Below are 15,373 nucleotides of genomic sequence, written 5' to 3' on the forward strand. Positions count from 1 at the left end.
CGAATTCCTTCTCTTTTAAAAAAATTCAAACATCGAGGAAGAAAACACGCATCGAAAACGTAACGTAGATTTAAACGCGAGCGCCTTCGTAATCACGTGGATCGAGGCGCACACGATTGAAGGAAACACGTTTCTAACCGAGACCTATGTGTATGTGTGTGTGAATGTATGTGAGTGTGAAAGAGACGGTGCACGAGACACGGACGCGGCAGTGAGAGGTGTGTCGTTCGATTAGGCAGGAATGCTGAGAGGTGTAGTATCGAGCAAGGTCAGAAAAAAAAATGCTCAACGTTGTCCATGAAGCCATATGAGATCATGAGAGGAAGACGTCCGCCTAGTTTGACCTTATTCCGATCCAAGAAGAAATTAATCTTAACGAGACTAAACTTCTCTCTAAGAAATCTATTCATTCATCCATCTTAAAAATTAGCAGAATTTACGAGATGTAAAAGTAGTCGAGATTCGTTAGAGTTTCTAAAGCTTGGCAATAAAACGTGCGATAAATTTAAATCACGCGATGGTTGGCCGAAGACTCCTATCAATTTCATCTGATCGTGACAGGTGTTAAAATACACCGTCGGGTTACCAAGCTTTGAAAACATCATAAAAAAATTGCGTATTAACCTGGATCAGAATAAATTCCTCTAACATATTTTCCTATTACGTTTCTTTATATAAATCATCTATTCTCTCTCTTCTGTTATGAATATCATCGAGAAACTTTTGCGTGTTCCCTACTCTCGATCGAAACTTTTTTAAACTTTTCGAAAGCTTGCTTTGGAATCGCGCAATTTATTTTCCGATGTTACCGTTCGTGATTGAATTCGAAATGCGCACAAGATATACGAATCGAATATCGGTGAAGCGAAGGGAACAGCAATTCCCGGCAATTACCTTTTAGTAGGATGAAATTACGTTTCATGATTGTGACCTCTGGCCAATTAGGGTTTCTCTGTCGAGCAATCAACCGGCCTACGTGAAAACGATATTTAGCGAGTGACGAGTGTGTGTATATATATATCGTGTCTCCCGGCAAAACTGGATGCTCTAACTCGGTCATGTGAAACTGTCTGTCGCCCACTCTTCCACGCGGTGCTTTCCTCTACGCTTCTTTATCTTTATCACGGAAGGAACGCCTCTGTCTCTTCTCTTCTGCTTGGAAATGACTGCGTGGCCTCCACCTTGAAATCGTTTCTCACGATCTGTTGTGCGTCCCATCCTTCTCCAAAGTATTTCCACTGGTAAGACGAGAAGAGAGGTTAGAGTACGGCTTGATCGGCGCGCACTCGATACGCGCATCTCTATATCTCTGAATTTGGTAGCAAATGGAGTGAGAAACTGGTTCCAACTCGAAAAGAATTTCGAAATAGTTAAAGCGCGGCGGAGTAGATTCTCCCAAACTTTTTGGAGAGAACCTCGTCAGAAGGGAAAATATTGTAGTATAGCGCTACCAAAATTGAGAGGTAATAAAATGGCGGCTGGCTAGGCTGGGATCGAGGTTCGAGATAATTCTTCGAGCGAATTAGATCCTTCTAATTCGAGTAGTTGGCACCGGTACACCGGGGTGACTGCATCGCGGTTGAAAAGTGGGTTACGAATACCGGCGAGAAAGTAACCGTGTGCCGAGATCTGTCGTATCGTCGGCGAAGATTAGGCGCGGCCGGTTTCCATCAACGATCATATTATAAGTTCGTAATACGTGACTCGGTCTCCCAAGATTCAGGACGGCCTCTGTACGGCTTCGATGCATCGTTATTTCTTTCTTTTTTTTTTCTTTTCTTTTTTTCTTTTACGGGCTCGAACCATCGTCGAGCGTAGTATGTGCGTGCCAAATTCCTCGGCCAAACGCAGCCAACCTGTCTATGTTCCGCGTTGTTTCGAGGTCAGGGAACGAACGGCTATTTCGCCAACTAGGAATCCTCTTCTCTCTTACCAGTTCCCTTATGCATCCGATTTCTTTTCCTCGTACGAGCGCTTTACGTGTCGATCGTTCAAATAAAAAATAAACGATGAAACTTCGCTTTTTTCAAGATCAACAACATTGGAGTACTTTTTTTTTTTGTGTCGGCAATGATGGACGATTTTATGTCTCAATATACATATGTATTTATAATAATGATGGATTGATAGTAAAAATTGAAACGTAGGAATAATTTTTAACGAGCTATTTTAACATTCTGCGTAGGATTGTAACCGTAAGAAAAACTTGTTTCTCATACGTAATACGAGCTAATTTACTTCCTTGTTATTGTACATCTACTGGCGAGTTAAATTTATTTTCGAATTACAAACTCAAATGTCCTCGAGTCGAGTGATGAATGGGGAGGGGGACTAAGAATCGAGATAAAAACTAAAGTGCAATATCCTGCACAATCAAAATTCCGGGATAAGGGATCGGATAACAAGTTGTCCGTGGAACGAGGATAATTTCGAAATTATGATACCGGGGTCAGCGTATCCGATTGAGGACTGCATTTACATTGTTATGCTCATTGAGCGAATTAATGCACCGTTCATAAGCTGACGCAAGGACGCGAGGCGGAGATGTCCTTGATATCCCACAAAATCGTTTCCGTCGTTGGCGATATAATAATCAAAAAAAAAAAAAAAAAAGAAGAAGAAAGAAAGGAATAACAATTAGGATTTAAGAAACGAAAAGAAAAGAAGGGGAAAATGATTGGATACTCACTGCAGAGTGTCAATGATTATGCGGAACTATCGTTGCCGTGGAATGCAACCGCATCGCTATTCAGAGCCTGCGGATGCGCGTGATCTCGATCAATCGGATCCTCGTAGCCGGTGCGACGCGATTTCTACGTTTTTGCTTCCGCCTCTGGCATCCTCAGCCTCCTCTGTTCTGGTCCAGCTACCGCGTCACGATTATATCAAAGATTTCACAACGTGTTTACAGATTGATGATCACTTCTAATCCAGGAAACGATACTTCCCCGTTACACTTTTCGATAAAACTTAACACTAGAACAAAAATTCTCGAGTATCCAATTTAAAGGGAAAAAAGGGAGAAGAAAAAAAAAAAAAAAGAAAGAAAGAAAAAAAAAAAGAAAGAAAGAAAAAAAAAAAGAAAGAAAGAAAAAAAAAAAGAAAGAAAGAAAAAAAAAAAGAAAGAAAGAAAAAAAAAAAAAAAAAAAAGAAAGAAAGAAAAATAAAAAGAGAAAAAGGTAACAATGAGAAAAAAATTCCCGCCAAAATATAAATTAATCGGTACACCGATTATCGATTTTTAGCGACACGCATAGTCCAAACGCTGCGGACCATTTCTCATGAAAAAAAGAAACCGGTCAGGACAATCACCGTCTTTGGTATATAATTAATTGGTCCGCAACTTTCACTGTTTAGGGTACCCTTATAATTTCACTGGATCACCGGGACCACGCTGCAATATGGGCACCGAGGTATTTCGATTAAATCGCGAATTTCTACCACGAAATCCACGACCGATTGCCGAATGCACATGTATTGCTGGTAAACTGGTATTTTTTGCAAGTGTCGTTTAACCTGTAACGAAAGGACGAAAGCGTTTTACACGATGCCAGCTGTGATCGAGCGAGCAATATTGCCGCGAAGAAGCCCGGACCAGGACTGACTGGCCATTGGATTCATTTGGGTCAGCAGCACAACGTAGTATAGCGAAGGCAAGACTATACTATCTGTTACACGGCGAAGTGAAGGTGCAGTGCCGTGTGTTGTACTATAACGGAGCTATCTTCGCGGCGTGGTTCGATTCTTCTTGCGATCCCGTGACGCTCCTCGTCGTTTCTCGCGCTAATAACTGTCTCGTGAAATTCGATCAACTTTCATGAAAAGAAAAAAAAAAAAAAAAAGAAAAAAGGAAATGAAATTTTACCGTAATATAGATACTATTATCATTCTACGAGACGCAGTGTTCTTGTTGCGGCTCCTTTATTCGTGCCAAGTTATATAAAGCAAAAACATTTCGTCTTACGTAAAGGCAAGACTTTGAAGTTGAATCGTATTGCTTCTCGACGAAGCGTGCCAAGATGCGGAAAGACACAGGAACGCAGGAAAACGAAGATATGGATTTTACAGGAATGTAGTTAACATTTTTATTCGCATTTTACTTCTAACTTTTTTTAACAAAATTACTTTGGCTCATCTCAACGAGTCATTGTTCTTAAAAAAAAAAATATATATATATATATAAGTATTATACATAATTGCCTCTCTTTTGGAAAAAATATTCTCTGCAATTTCGGCGAGGTATTTGTCATATTCGATCACAATTACCGCTCAAGATTGGTAATTAAGGGAATTGTTCGGTTTCAATTCCACGCAGTAGGAATAATCAAGCTGCAGAACAACGTAACGATTATTTACGAACGATCGTTTGAAAGGGTAAGCGTTTCCTCGAAACAGCATTGGGCACACGGGTTGTTTTCCAGCAGCCTTCGCCACTCCGTTGTCTACAAGATCCCACAAGTCGATCATTTGGCATTGCGATGGCCTGAAACCCAAAATTCTAATCTGTGTGCAACGTTTAAAAAATATTATGTATTAATTTCACCAATTTACTAAAATATTTCATTACAAATTTGCGTAGCCAAAGCACATCGATGCCTCTAGAATGACGTATCCGACTTGCAAATTCCTAAGCGTGACGTATACGGATGTGACGTCTTTTCTGCTGAAGACCTCGTAAACTTTCATAGTCCGATCTCTGGAACGTAAACCAGAAGGATAATAAATATCAAAATTGATATCTATACGACGTTACGATCCGGGGAATAGCAAGCTTATGCACCTCATCTCTTTGCTCTCGTAGTAAGGGTTATTGACGATCGGCCTTCCCGTGGAGAGCATTAAATTTGCCATCAAAGACATCTTCCCGGCAAACACAGCCTGTTCAGGTGTATTCTTCTTGATCCATTCGAATAGTTCCTCTTGCTCGATGTCGCTGTATTCACCTTGATTACCACGATGAAAAAGATCAAACGATAAACATAAAGTTTATTTAATACTGAATTTTTTCCTTTCTTTTTTTCTCTTTACTATAATATAGTTACCCATAACGCTTCGCTCTTCCTGCAGTATTTCTAATCCGTGGTAAGATATCGCGGATATCAATAGAACTATAATGGCAGTCTTGGTTATCTTTCTCTTTATACCAAGTTTCTCCAGATATCTGTTCGCGCATATCGTGCCGGCTATTATACATAGATGAGGATTCATAAACAGTTTCAATCTCATGATAAAAACCGCCATGATAATGAAGGCTCCGGTCTGCAGTCCGTTGTACGCCAGATCCGCTTCTATGCATTTAGGATACCCTTTGATTTTGTAATTCCTGTACCAAAAATAGATCACCAGCATTCCGGCGAGAATGGCAGACGGTAGAAGTAACGTTTTTATGATCGCCTCGTAGCTTCTGTATTGAAGGAAATCGAATTCTGGGGAGCACGTGTACAGCATCGTGTGAAAATCTTTATAACCGATCAGTTTCGTTTTAAGTAAATTGAACACGTGCGCCGTGTCTTCGTATAACAAGGCGTAGATCGATTTTAAGTACACTGTACACAAGATGGTGAAAAATATTTCGAGGATCGTTTGTAGTTTTGTGCCGATAAATTTGGTCAATTTCTCTGTTACGTTTAAAGCGTTGCTAACGAACAAAAGACACAAGTACATAGAGAAAAGCAAAGGGAAACTGTCGGTGATACCCATTGCTATCACGATGGACCAACCGTGAACTTTAGAGATAGATCTGTAAAGATCGTTGGAAATTATTTTCATCCATTTTAATATTAAGAGGGCAACGATTTGCGTGATGAATACGAAATGCGAGAATTGCCAACAACATAAACTAACTATCGTTGCCATGCCCATTTTCTGAAAGAATGAAATTTCTTGTTACTTTGTGTAAAAATATTCCAATCTATTTGATCATCATATGTCTCAACACACCTGAAGTAAGTCTTTTGGTATTTTTTGCGTGTTCTGTTGAGTACCCTCTCTAAGAATCAGAGTCAACGTATACATTTGACATAGTAAAACAGGGTACGCGAAACTTTCTCTCAATGGTGGAGACCATTGAACACGAGTACATTCATTATGGTTATAAAAGAAGAGAAGCACTGCTATGAATCCACTGTACAGGCTATTGCCAAGGAAAGTGGCATAATAGAATAGTATAGCTACTGTAAGTATAGTGGAAGTCCAAACAATTTCCAAATAAAAATAAACTGGGACGCCTAGACCCTCGCAACTGGTTACCGGTGACAAACCTTCTCCTCTTTCTATCTGAAAGTGATTCTTTTCTAGTTCTCCCATAAGAAGTGATACTCACATTGCATTGCTTTATGCATACAGAGTCTGTAAGATCTATAAAGATCCTTGAATAAATATCAAATAAAATTTGACTCTGTATACAAATCTAACGAAAATGAATCTCACTTGCCAACACTGCTCTATAGATATAAGCCCCAAATTCTTGGCACAATGATAAAGATATCCAGCCACTAACTGTAAATGATCAATTCTATCTTATACATTTCAATCTTTGTTGTCCAATAACCTAACCAAAGTAATCAATATTCCTCATACAATACAATACCTCTGGTAGCAAGCTATATTTTCTAGCCGCGTTGATAACGTTCCCATATTCCGAAATATTATCGTGGCTAATTTTTCTCAGCCCGTCCATAAATGTTTTCGATTCCGCGATCGTCTTGTAATAAGAGTAATACATCCCCTGAACAGAAAATAAACAAAACATACCTGGTTATCTCCACGAATATTTCGTCAATTTGTCGATATCATTCGAAACTCGTACCATTTCCGTGCGAAAAGACATTTCTCTCTCGATTTCGGACAGATGCGAGAAATGCCGGTCATTTTCGAATAGCGTAGACACATGCCAATGATGAAACAAGCCAAATGCCAAACCTGTCACGGGAGACGAGATGATTTTATGATAACACTGACAGGAAACCACACAATTAGCCTTCTTCTTTCGCGAGGAGGCTTGTACCTATGAGATCCACAGCTAATTCGTAGAAAGTCACTCGTTTACGGCACAATTTTTCGACACTTTTATGCTTCTTGTCACTTTCCGCCGCCATCTTTGGAAGCCAAGTGAAGCAGTCACGTGATCGCAGCTATTCGCGCGCCATCATTCGTGCGATTTGAAAATTCACTTTTCGATCAATCGAAAAATCTATTTGAATTTGATTGATTTTTTTCGTGAAAAAGGTTACATATGAAAACATGAAATTTTATGTCAACTTTTTAAAAAGATTATAAAATGACGATGGTAAGTGTTGCATGTAAACACCATTCATTTATAAAATATATCAATAATCGTACCAACAATTTCACGCGTACAAGTGTAATTTATTTTTCAAAAAAAAAAAAAAAAATTGTGAATTTTGATCATTTAATTATTATTGCATGCTAAAAAACACTGAGAATTCGAATAGCCAAAATTAATCCTCAATAAGAGAGAAATAAATTTGACTCCGAAACAGTTTCTACGGCCCTGGATGCGCGCGTACAGCCAAGCGTGCACTCCCGTTATCGATCAGTCGCGTGTTAGTCCACCGTGACATGGAGGATCTCCTGCTGCAGATCGTCCGAGAATCGAGCAATGCAAAATTACAAAATTTGCGGAAATCAGCGCAGGAAGCGTACGGTGAGTCGATTCAAAACATTCCTTATTCTTTATTCCACGCTTTTTGTTCCATCCAACTTTCACACTTGTCCCATTTTCGTTCGAAGCTTCGAATAACACTTTGGATTGTTACGCTCCTCCATTAATTTATTACACCACCCACCACTTCCATTAATTCGAATCAATTATAATTACTTCTTTCTGTTAAGAAACAATAATAAACTTACTTTTACTTTTAATACGTAACTCGTAATTCGAAAGATATTTTATTTCTCGAATTTACACGTTTGTGCAGACTTCCTGGACAAACAGCAAGGGTTGTTACGCGATCCACCCCACGAGCTGCGAGCAAAATGTCTACACGCCTTTCAGCTAGCATTAGAGACGAAGAGGAGCAAATTCGTTGCTTTTGGCCTGTCGGGATTACACGTGAGCGTTTCATCCAATATTCTTTTTCCCTTTTTTTTTTTTTTCTTCTTTCCTTACCCATATTGCGCTACTTTGGTATCGCGTACATGTAAATTGTCACATCCGCTGTTGCGATAAAAACGAATTGATATCGACGACACGGTTGTGACAACGACGGTTGTAAACCAAGATTCTGACGTGTCTATGCCCCAAAATCAATACTCTTATTCGTTTATTCCTCTCCGATCTCGAACGATCAATTTTCAAAATAAAAAGATATATTGCTCGTCCACAGATGAATTATCTGTACACGATTCGTTTTTTTCTTTTTTTTTTTGAATTCAGAAAATGTTAAGGGACGACAGATTCCAGTCGCCGTACGAGCCAGAAGACGATTCTCTCTGGCTACCCGCACAAATGTTGCACGCGATGAGTTCCATGTTATCACAATCGGACGACACTCAGACGGACATGCTGAAAGTGAGCGTTTAATTCGAAATTAAAAAAAAAAAAAAAGAAAAATTCCCTCGAAATTAAATTCGAGTTTCACCTTTTCTCTCCGATCTTTTTCAGGTTCTGTTACAAGTCGCCTGCTCTTCTTATTGGACAATGAACGGTCGTTTAATAATCGCCATTCTCACTACCTGCTGCGAGGCTTTCGAAAATGGGAATCAAGCTGTGAGGACCGCGGCTCAAGCTGCAACCAGTCAAACGTTGAGATCGTTTTGCTTGTTTCTAGGTAGATAATTCCTTTCATCGTCCTCGTTATCATTCCGTGCTGCAATTTCCGTGATCATCGTCACCGTAACGGAATTCATGGGAACGAAAGTTTGATCGATAAATCTTAGGCTCGCGTGACCACGAATCAAATTCTTCGTAAAACAGATTAACTCGAATCGTTTTCGTCCCTTAAAAGTTAAAAAGAGAGAGAAAAAAAGAAAACTTTCGCGAATTTTTTTCACCAGACGAGGAATGCCAGGAGATGGACGAGAACGCGAAGAAGAATAAAAACTTGTGGGAAAGAGGTGTGTCCTGTTTCAACGAAGCTCTACCAATACTTCAATATATCTGTAGCAAGTTGGACGAGGCTCAAAAGTAAGAATCGAGGAAAAAAAAAAAAAGAATAATATAAATCTTTCCTTAAAAAAAAAAAAAAAAAACGTAACTTTAGAAAATCTTATCCCAGCAACGGAAGGAACGGGAACACGGTTGTGTTCCTGTTGGAGTGTCTTCACACTTTAATCTCGTCCCTGCCGCAGAAAATACACACGAACGGACATTTCACCACCTTTCTATGGCAAAAGTTTTGCCCCGCGTTGATAGCTTTCCTGGGCACGCCTAGGGTCGACAAGACCTTCACCTCGAGGGAGGGGAAGGAGAACGAGATCGGGAGAGGATCCGGATACTTGGCAACGTCTTTGAGTTTCGACAGCCACCAGGCCAAGACTGTTTACAGGTACATTAATTTTCAATGATCGATTTTCGAAATTCGATTTCTCTCCTTTCTTTCTTTCTTTCTTTCCTCTCGACAGTATCGGGACGGAGTTGGTCCGATTGGTAGGATGCGTGGGCCCCCTTCGTCCTGTGCTGGAATCAGTGTTCCACAGAATGCTGCTCTATCCTCCGCCCCAGCAACGTTTAGAACCTCTGAAAGCTTTGAAGGAACTTTTACGAAGCCCGAGTCGAATGGTGGACTTTGCCGGCCCCTTGCTCGTTGAGGAGGACAAATCCAGCCACATTCAGAGCGACATGGCTCTGATGAGATTGTAAGGACAAAATCAGTTTTTAATTTTGCAAGTAATAAAAGGAAGGAGGGGATGAGGTGAACGATTTCCCGGCAGAGCGATGGACTCGATCGAGGAGTCGACGAATGGCGGTTTGAGCACGTTGCACGCCAGCGTGTCGTGCGTTGTCGCGATGCTCTCCGCTCTTCAGGAATTGTGCGAGGGGAAGGCCATTAATCACACCTACACCTGCACGATCAATAGTTTGTACGAGGATCTGGAGTCTTGCGACTATAAAGGTCCCTTGACCTACCAGAGTATGGCACGGTTGCCGAAAACCTACAGGTGATTGCACAATCCTATCTAGTAAATTAAAATAATAATAAATAAATAAATGGAATAGAATAGTGCTCGATAATTCAGGGAGCAATTGAAGCTAATGAAATTTTACAATCCTATCTAGTAAATTAAAATAATAATAAATAAATAAATGGAATAGAATAGTGCTCGATAATTCAGGGAGCAATTGAAGCTAATGAAATTTTACAATCCTATCTAGTAAACTAAAATAGTAATAAATAAATAAATAGAATAGAATAGTGCTAGATAATTCAAGGAGCAATTGGAGCTGATGAAATTGTACAATCCTATCTAGAGTAAACTAAAATAGTAATAAATAAATAAATGGAATAGAATAGTGCTCGATAATTGAGGGAGCAATTGGAATTGATAAAATTGTACAATCCTACCTAGAATAAACTAAAATAGTAATAAATAAATAAATAGAATAGAATAGTGCTCGATAATTCAGGGAGCAATTGGAGCTGATAAAATGTTATAATTCTAGAGTAAATTAAAATAGTAATAAATAAATGAAATAATGCTCGATAATTCAGGGAGCAATTGGAGCTGATGAAATTTTACAATCCTAGAGTAAACTAAAATAGTAATAAATAAATAAATGGAATAGAATAGTGCTCGATAATTCAGAGAGCAATTGGAACTGATGAAATTTTACAATCCTAGAGTAAATTAAAATAATAATAAATAAATAAATGGAATAGAATAGTGCTCGATAATTCAGGGAGCAATTGGAGCTGATGAAATTTTACAATTTTAGAGTAAACTAAAATAGTAATAAATAAATAAATGGAATAGAATAGTGCTAGATAATTCAGGGAGCAATTGGAGCTGATGAAATTATACAATCCTATCTAGAATAAAATAAACTAAAATAGTAATAAATAAATAAATGGAATAGAATAGTGCTCGATAATTCAGGGAGCAATTGGAGCTGATGAAATTTTACAATCATACCTAGAATAAACTAAAATAGTAATAAATAAATAAATAGAATAGAATAGTGCTCGATAATTCAGGGAGCAATTGAAGCTGATGCAATGTTATAATTCTAGAGTAAACTAAAGTAGTAATAAATAAATAAATGGAATAGAATAGTGCTCGATAATTCAGGGAGCAATTGGAGCTGATGAAATTTTACAATCCTATCTAGAGTAAACTAAAATAGTAATAATAGTAATAAATAGTAATAATAATAATAAATAATAAATAAGTAATAAAATAGTAATAAATAAATAAATAAATGGAATAAAGAATACTTATTTCATAGAATACTTATTTCAGGGAGCAATTGGAGTTGATGAAAAAGGGGATAGGGTCTGACTCGGATTCGTCGGGTCACGGCCCGTCCGAGGATGGCGACTCGACGGATACCGAGGGTCCTCAGAACGAATCCGACGAGATTCAAGAGGAGAACAGTTTGGAGGACAACGACTACGCGATAGAGAACGAGAGGGAGAGATTGAGGTTGGAGAAGCTGCCAAAGTGTCTTCACGTGGGCCGTCAGGTGGCCGACGAGTGCAACGTGGACATGGAAAGGCACAACGCGAGAAAATTCGTGAGGACGTTGAAGAGCGATCTCATACCCATGGTGTTGTTGCTCAGAAGCAACATAGAGGTCGACGAGGCCCTTCAGAACTTTGCCTCGGAATATTGCCAGGGTAAGATTGTTCTCGAGTTGGCCTCAGAGATATTTTGAAACTTTTCCCCTCGTTTCCTTCCTTCCGGGAGATGAAGAAACTTGCCCCCGAATTTTCACAGGTGTTTTCACAGCCCAGCAGAAGATGCAGGAACAGACGGACACAAGCACCGACTCGTGCGCCCTTATCACGATAATGAACGCCGATGGGATTTATCTCGCCACTTACGCGGCTCTGCTGCTCAACCTCAAGTTGATCAGGATCAATTATTATCACGAGGATAATCGTCAAGTTCCTATCAGCGAGGTATCCATCGACCATTCCCCATTTATATTCACTTTTCTCTTCACTTTTCTCTCTCTTTTTCTCTCTCTTCTTTTAGGAGCAATTCGTAGAGGAGGTACACGGATCTGGAGTTTTGGTATACCTTTCGGCGACCTGGTTGTCCGAGCTGTATCAACAAGTTTTGGCCTGTAATCTGCTCGAAAAGTGCGGTTACAACCCGCACTACACGGAGAATAGCGCTCTGATAAACGTATTAACCGGTAAGCGAAGTCTTCAACAACGAATGAACAGTCCAAGAATCCGGATAATAGAAGAATCTTTCGTTTCTTCATAAGATGTCGATGGGATTCCTGGGAGTCAGAGAGGCGGGCAGCTTTTGTCCGACTACATAAGACTGGAGAAAGCTCAGTTGTCTCGAAGCGAGCCAACGCCGGAGGCGGAAGCGGGGGCCAAGTTGTCGAGAAGAGTGTTGACTTGCTGTTGGGGAAGTATGATGACAGTTTTGACGACGGGATTGAATCCTCCCAAGGAGCAGAATAACAAGGGGATTCTTAGCAGAGACGGTGGTAGACGGGGTGTCAGAGATACCGTGATCTTGTCCTTGGAAGGTCTTCACAAGGCCGCGATTCTCAGCAATATTCTCGGTATTTCTATTATTTATGAGAGAGAATCTCTATCTTTTCAATTTGATTAATTTTTTTTTTTTCCTTGGTCTTATTCAGGTTTGCAGAATCGATGCGGTTCCATATTCGCGTTGCTCGTGAAAGCGGCCTGCACGGAGCAATCCATCTCGAAAATCACGAGAACGAAGGATGTTCTGCGGTTGAAATTGCAAAACAGAGCGACCAATATTCACACGTCGCACGCGTTGAGCATGGACGTACTTTTGGGCAAAGGTTTAGAGCTCGGAAGTCACGGTAGCGATTGCTGGCCTCACGTTTTCACGTATGACGTATTTTTATCGATTTTCGTCGGGATCATCTTCTCGATGAATTAATAAATTGATAAATAATTCTATGTTTTTTTTTTTTTTAAAAAAAGGTGCTGTCTGTACGTGAGCAAATTGGAACACGACTTCTTCGGGAGAAATCAAAATCCATCGTTGCCCAAGACTCAGCAGAAGAAGGATAAGAAGGAGAATTCGAGCGGGGATCCGAAAGGGAGTCAGGATAGATTGAAGCTTAACTTCAACATAATCGAGGAAGAGGAGACTTGGTAAAACGTCATATCATGAAAATTAATAAACTTAGGTATAATGATTTATCGTTAAAAGAAATTAAGATTAAAATTAAAATTGTTTCAGCGTGGACGTGTACAGTTTCCTATCCAGTCCGTATAGCCACAATTCTAGTACGGACACGATTCCAGAAATAATTCAAGAATCGAACGCGGACGGTCAATTCAACGGGATTCTTCCCGCCGACTACGCGGCGAAGATCATCTGCGTTTTATCCCAACAAGTGGACAGATTGTTCGAGAACGCGGCGTTGAAATTAAACCTTAAAGCGTTGTGCTCGTTCCTCACCGCTCTGTGCAAGGCCAGCAAAGCCCAGTTGTTCAAGACCACGGACGGATCCAAAGACAATAAGAGATTCTGGTGGAGAAGGAGTAAGCCGAGAGAGAACGAAATGAACGTGCTTCTTCTGGCTCGATTAGGGGAAGTGATGTTGAAGTGTGTGAAGAGTGGAAGGCCTCTGATCCATATAATGAGGGTGAGAGAGAGAGAGAAAGAGAAAGAGAGAGAGAGAGAGAGACGAGTCCCCCTTTCGAGTTCTCTCGAGAAGTGGAAGGATTGAATCTTGGAAATCTTTCAGGTTTGGAGTATCCTGGGGCCTCACTTCATGGAGGCAGCTTGCCACAAGGATCGTGGCATCTCGAAGAAGGCGGTGCAATGCATCCACGACTCGATGGCGGCTTTGTTGAACGAGCAAATGGAATTACCCCACTTCCACTTCAACGAGGCACTGTTCAAACCTTTCGAGAACCTATTGTGCCTGGAACTTTGCGACAGCGACGTTCAAGATCAAGTGAGTTGAGCGGAATCGGTCTCGTCCAACTTGGAATCGATCCAAAAAGCGGTTGCGAATCCCTTCCAGATCGTCAGCTGCATCTGCGAGTTCGTGGAGACGAACAGGACCGAGATACGATCCGGGTGGCGGCCTCTGTTCGGCGCGCTACGCGTAGCTTCGGTCGGCAATTCAGATTCCGTCGAGTCCGCCCCCCTCCTCGAGGTGTTCAGGGTGTTTCTATCAACGGACAACACGCTCGTGTTCGCGAACGCGGCGCTAGATTGCATCCTGTGCCTGTTGAAGCACGTGCGCGGGATCGGGGACGCGGACGGCCACCAGGACGAGCAGGAACAGATCGACGCGATCGAATCCCGTAGGATGAGACTGTGCGTGGAGAGTCTCAAGTATCTTCTCAGCTGTAGCGACATCCTCGCCTCCATGTACGGTATGCCGGCCTGCCCCATCTTCCACTCGGCTCAGAGGATCCAGGTCTCGACCATACCGCAATACGTCGATCCGACCATACCGAACTCGGAATTGATCAGATTCGACAAACACGCGGAAACGATGCAGGAGACGATACCCGAAAGGCCGCACGACGTCTTGATGGACAACGTGCACGCGATCACCACTCTGCAAAGCATGGACAAGCCCAGCGGTATACTAAGAGTTTGGTACATCCTGATCGAGGGTCTGGCGAGCGCCACCATGATCTGCCCTAAGCGTTACCAACCTCACACCTTGGAGACCCTGTTCCATCTGTTGAGGGACACCCTCAATGTTCCTGGCCCAACCTTTGGATTGTACTGCGTCAACCATCTCCTTCTGCCCATGGTCCAGAATTGGTTGAGGAGGACGTCCAAGATATTCAGGGGATGGGACAACTTTGCGCCTAATTTTAAACAGTGCTGCGGCCTCACCACGGATCTCGTCGTCGATTACTTGACGCACTTGCAAGGTGATGCAAAGGGAAAAGAAAGAAAGGGAAAAAGACACGCGCGTCGTTCGGAGAGATCCGAATAAATAAATTCTTCGATCGATATTTTAGGAGCGGACGTGGTTCGAAACGACGCCTATCTATCGGCCACCACTCTCATGTTGAAGCAATTGTTACTAGTGATGGCGGAATGCGTCGTTCAACCCACCGAGAGCATAGCTCGTCTAGGTTGCGCCTGTATTAGGTAAGTCGGAAACAGTCGTGCCTCGAACAGAAGTTCGAAACTCCTTCCACAGTTTTCCATTCGTTAACGCGGGTCGAAGTCCCCCCTCTCTCTCTCTCTCTCTCTCTTTACCTAACCTATC

The 15,373-nt window shown here is 41.3% G+C and overlaps 3 protein-coding genes across 7 annotated transcripts in view; 1 reads left to right on the forward strand and 2 right to left on the reverse strand.

Moving 5' to 3' along the window:
* The window catches only part of LOC102680394, a 13,605-nt gene extending 10,538 nt beyond the window's left edge, over positions 1-3,067 (reverse strand). The window contains exon 1 of the mRNA XM_006618379.2: positions 2,690-3,067. The gene's annotated coding sequence lies outside the window, so the exon portion shown is untranslated. The remainder of the gene's footprint in view (positions 1-2,689) is intronic.
* Positions 3,068-4,060: 993 nt separating this feature from the next.
* Positions 4,061-7,137, reverse strand: LOC102680055 (probable C-mannosyltransferase DPY19L1). Of its 5 annotated transcripts, none has more exons than XM_006618376.2 (9): positions 7,007-7,130; positions 6,809-6,921; positions 6,590-6,727; positions 6,430-6,498; positions 5,941-6,276; positions 5,043-5,865; positions 4,781-4,943; positions 4,568-4,696; positions 4,061-4,483 (listed from the first exon to the last, which is right to left on the reverse strand). In XM_006618376.2, the coding sequence occupies exons 1-9, from the start codon at positions 7,095-7,097 to the stop codon at positions 4,270-4,272; spliced, it is 2,076 nt and encodes a 691-aa protein (XP_006618439.1). In that variant the 5' UTR covers positions 7,098-7,130; the 3' UTR covers positions 4,061-4,269. The 5 variants fall into 5 exon arrangements, 4 of the variants coding, with proteins under 4 accessions (XP_006618439.1, XP_031367628.1, XP_006618440.1 ...); XR_422148.2 differs by having other exon boundaries at positions 4,074-4,483; positions 5,029-5,865; positions 7,007-7,137; XM_031511768.1 differs by lacking the exon at positions 6,809-6,921 and having other exon boundaries at positions 6,430-6,514; positions 6,922-7,114.
* Positions 7,138-7,482: 345 nt separating this feature from the next.
* Positions 7,483-15,373, forward strand: part of LOC102681952 (brefeldin A-inhibited guanine nucleotide-exchange protein 3) — a 12,293-nt gene continuing 4,402 nt past the window's right edge. Inside the window, exons 1-18 of the mRNA XM_031511767.1 lie at positions 7,483-7,666; positions 7,941-8,074; positions 8,399-8,533; positions 8,627-8,792; positions 9,019-9,148; positions 9,225-9,509; positions 9,586-9,819; positions 9,895-10,122; positions 11,422-11,798; positions 11,899-12,083; positions 12,160-12,322; positions 12,398-12,706; positions 12,785-13,007; positions 13,104-13,277; positions 13,366-13,774; positions 13,877-14,089; positions 14,159-15,029; positions 15,120-15,252. Of these exons, the coding sequence (XP_031367627.1) occupies positions 7,582-7,666; positions 7,941-8,074; positions 8,399-8,533; positions 8,627-8,792; positions 9,019-9,148; positions 9,225-9,509; positions 9,586-9,819; positions 9,895-10,122; positions 11,422-11,798; positions 11,899-12,083; positions 12,160-12,322; positions 12,398-12,706; positions 12,785-13,007; positions 13,104-13,277; positions 13,366-13,774; positions 13,877-14,089; positions 14,159-15,029; positions 15,120-15,252 (4,454 nt within the window). The 5' untranslated portion in view covers positions 7,483-7,581. The remainder of the gene's footprint in view (positions 7,667-7,940; positions 8,075-8,398; positions 8,534-8,626; positions 8,793-9,018; positions 9,149-9,224; positions 9,510-9,585; positions 9,820-9,894; positions 10,123-11,421; positions 11,799-11,898; positions 12,084-12,159; positions 12,323-12,397; positions 12,707-12,784; positions 13,008-13,103; positions 13,278-13,365; positions 13,775-13,876; positions 14,090-14,158; positions 15,030-15,119; positions 15,253-15,373) is intronic.

Source organism: Apis dorsata, unplaced genomic scaffold, assembly GCF_000469605.1.
Source record: "Apis dorsata unplaced genomic scaffold, Apis dorsata 1.3 scaffold_348, whole genome shotgun sequence".
Lineage (NCBI taxonomy): Eukaryota > Metazoa > Arthropoda > Insecta > Hymenoptera > Apidae > Apis > Apis dorsata.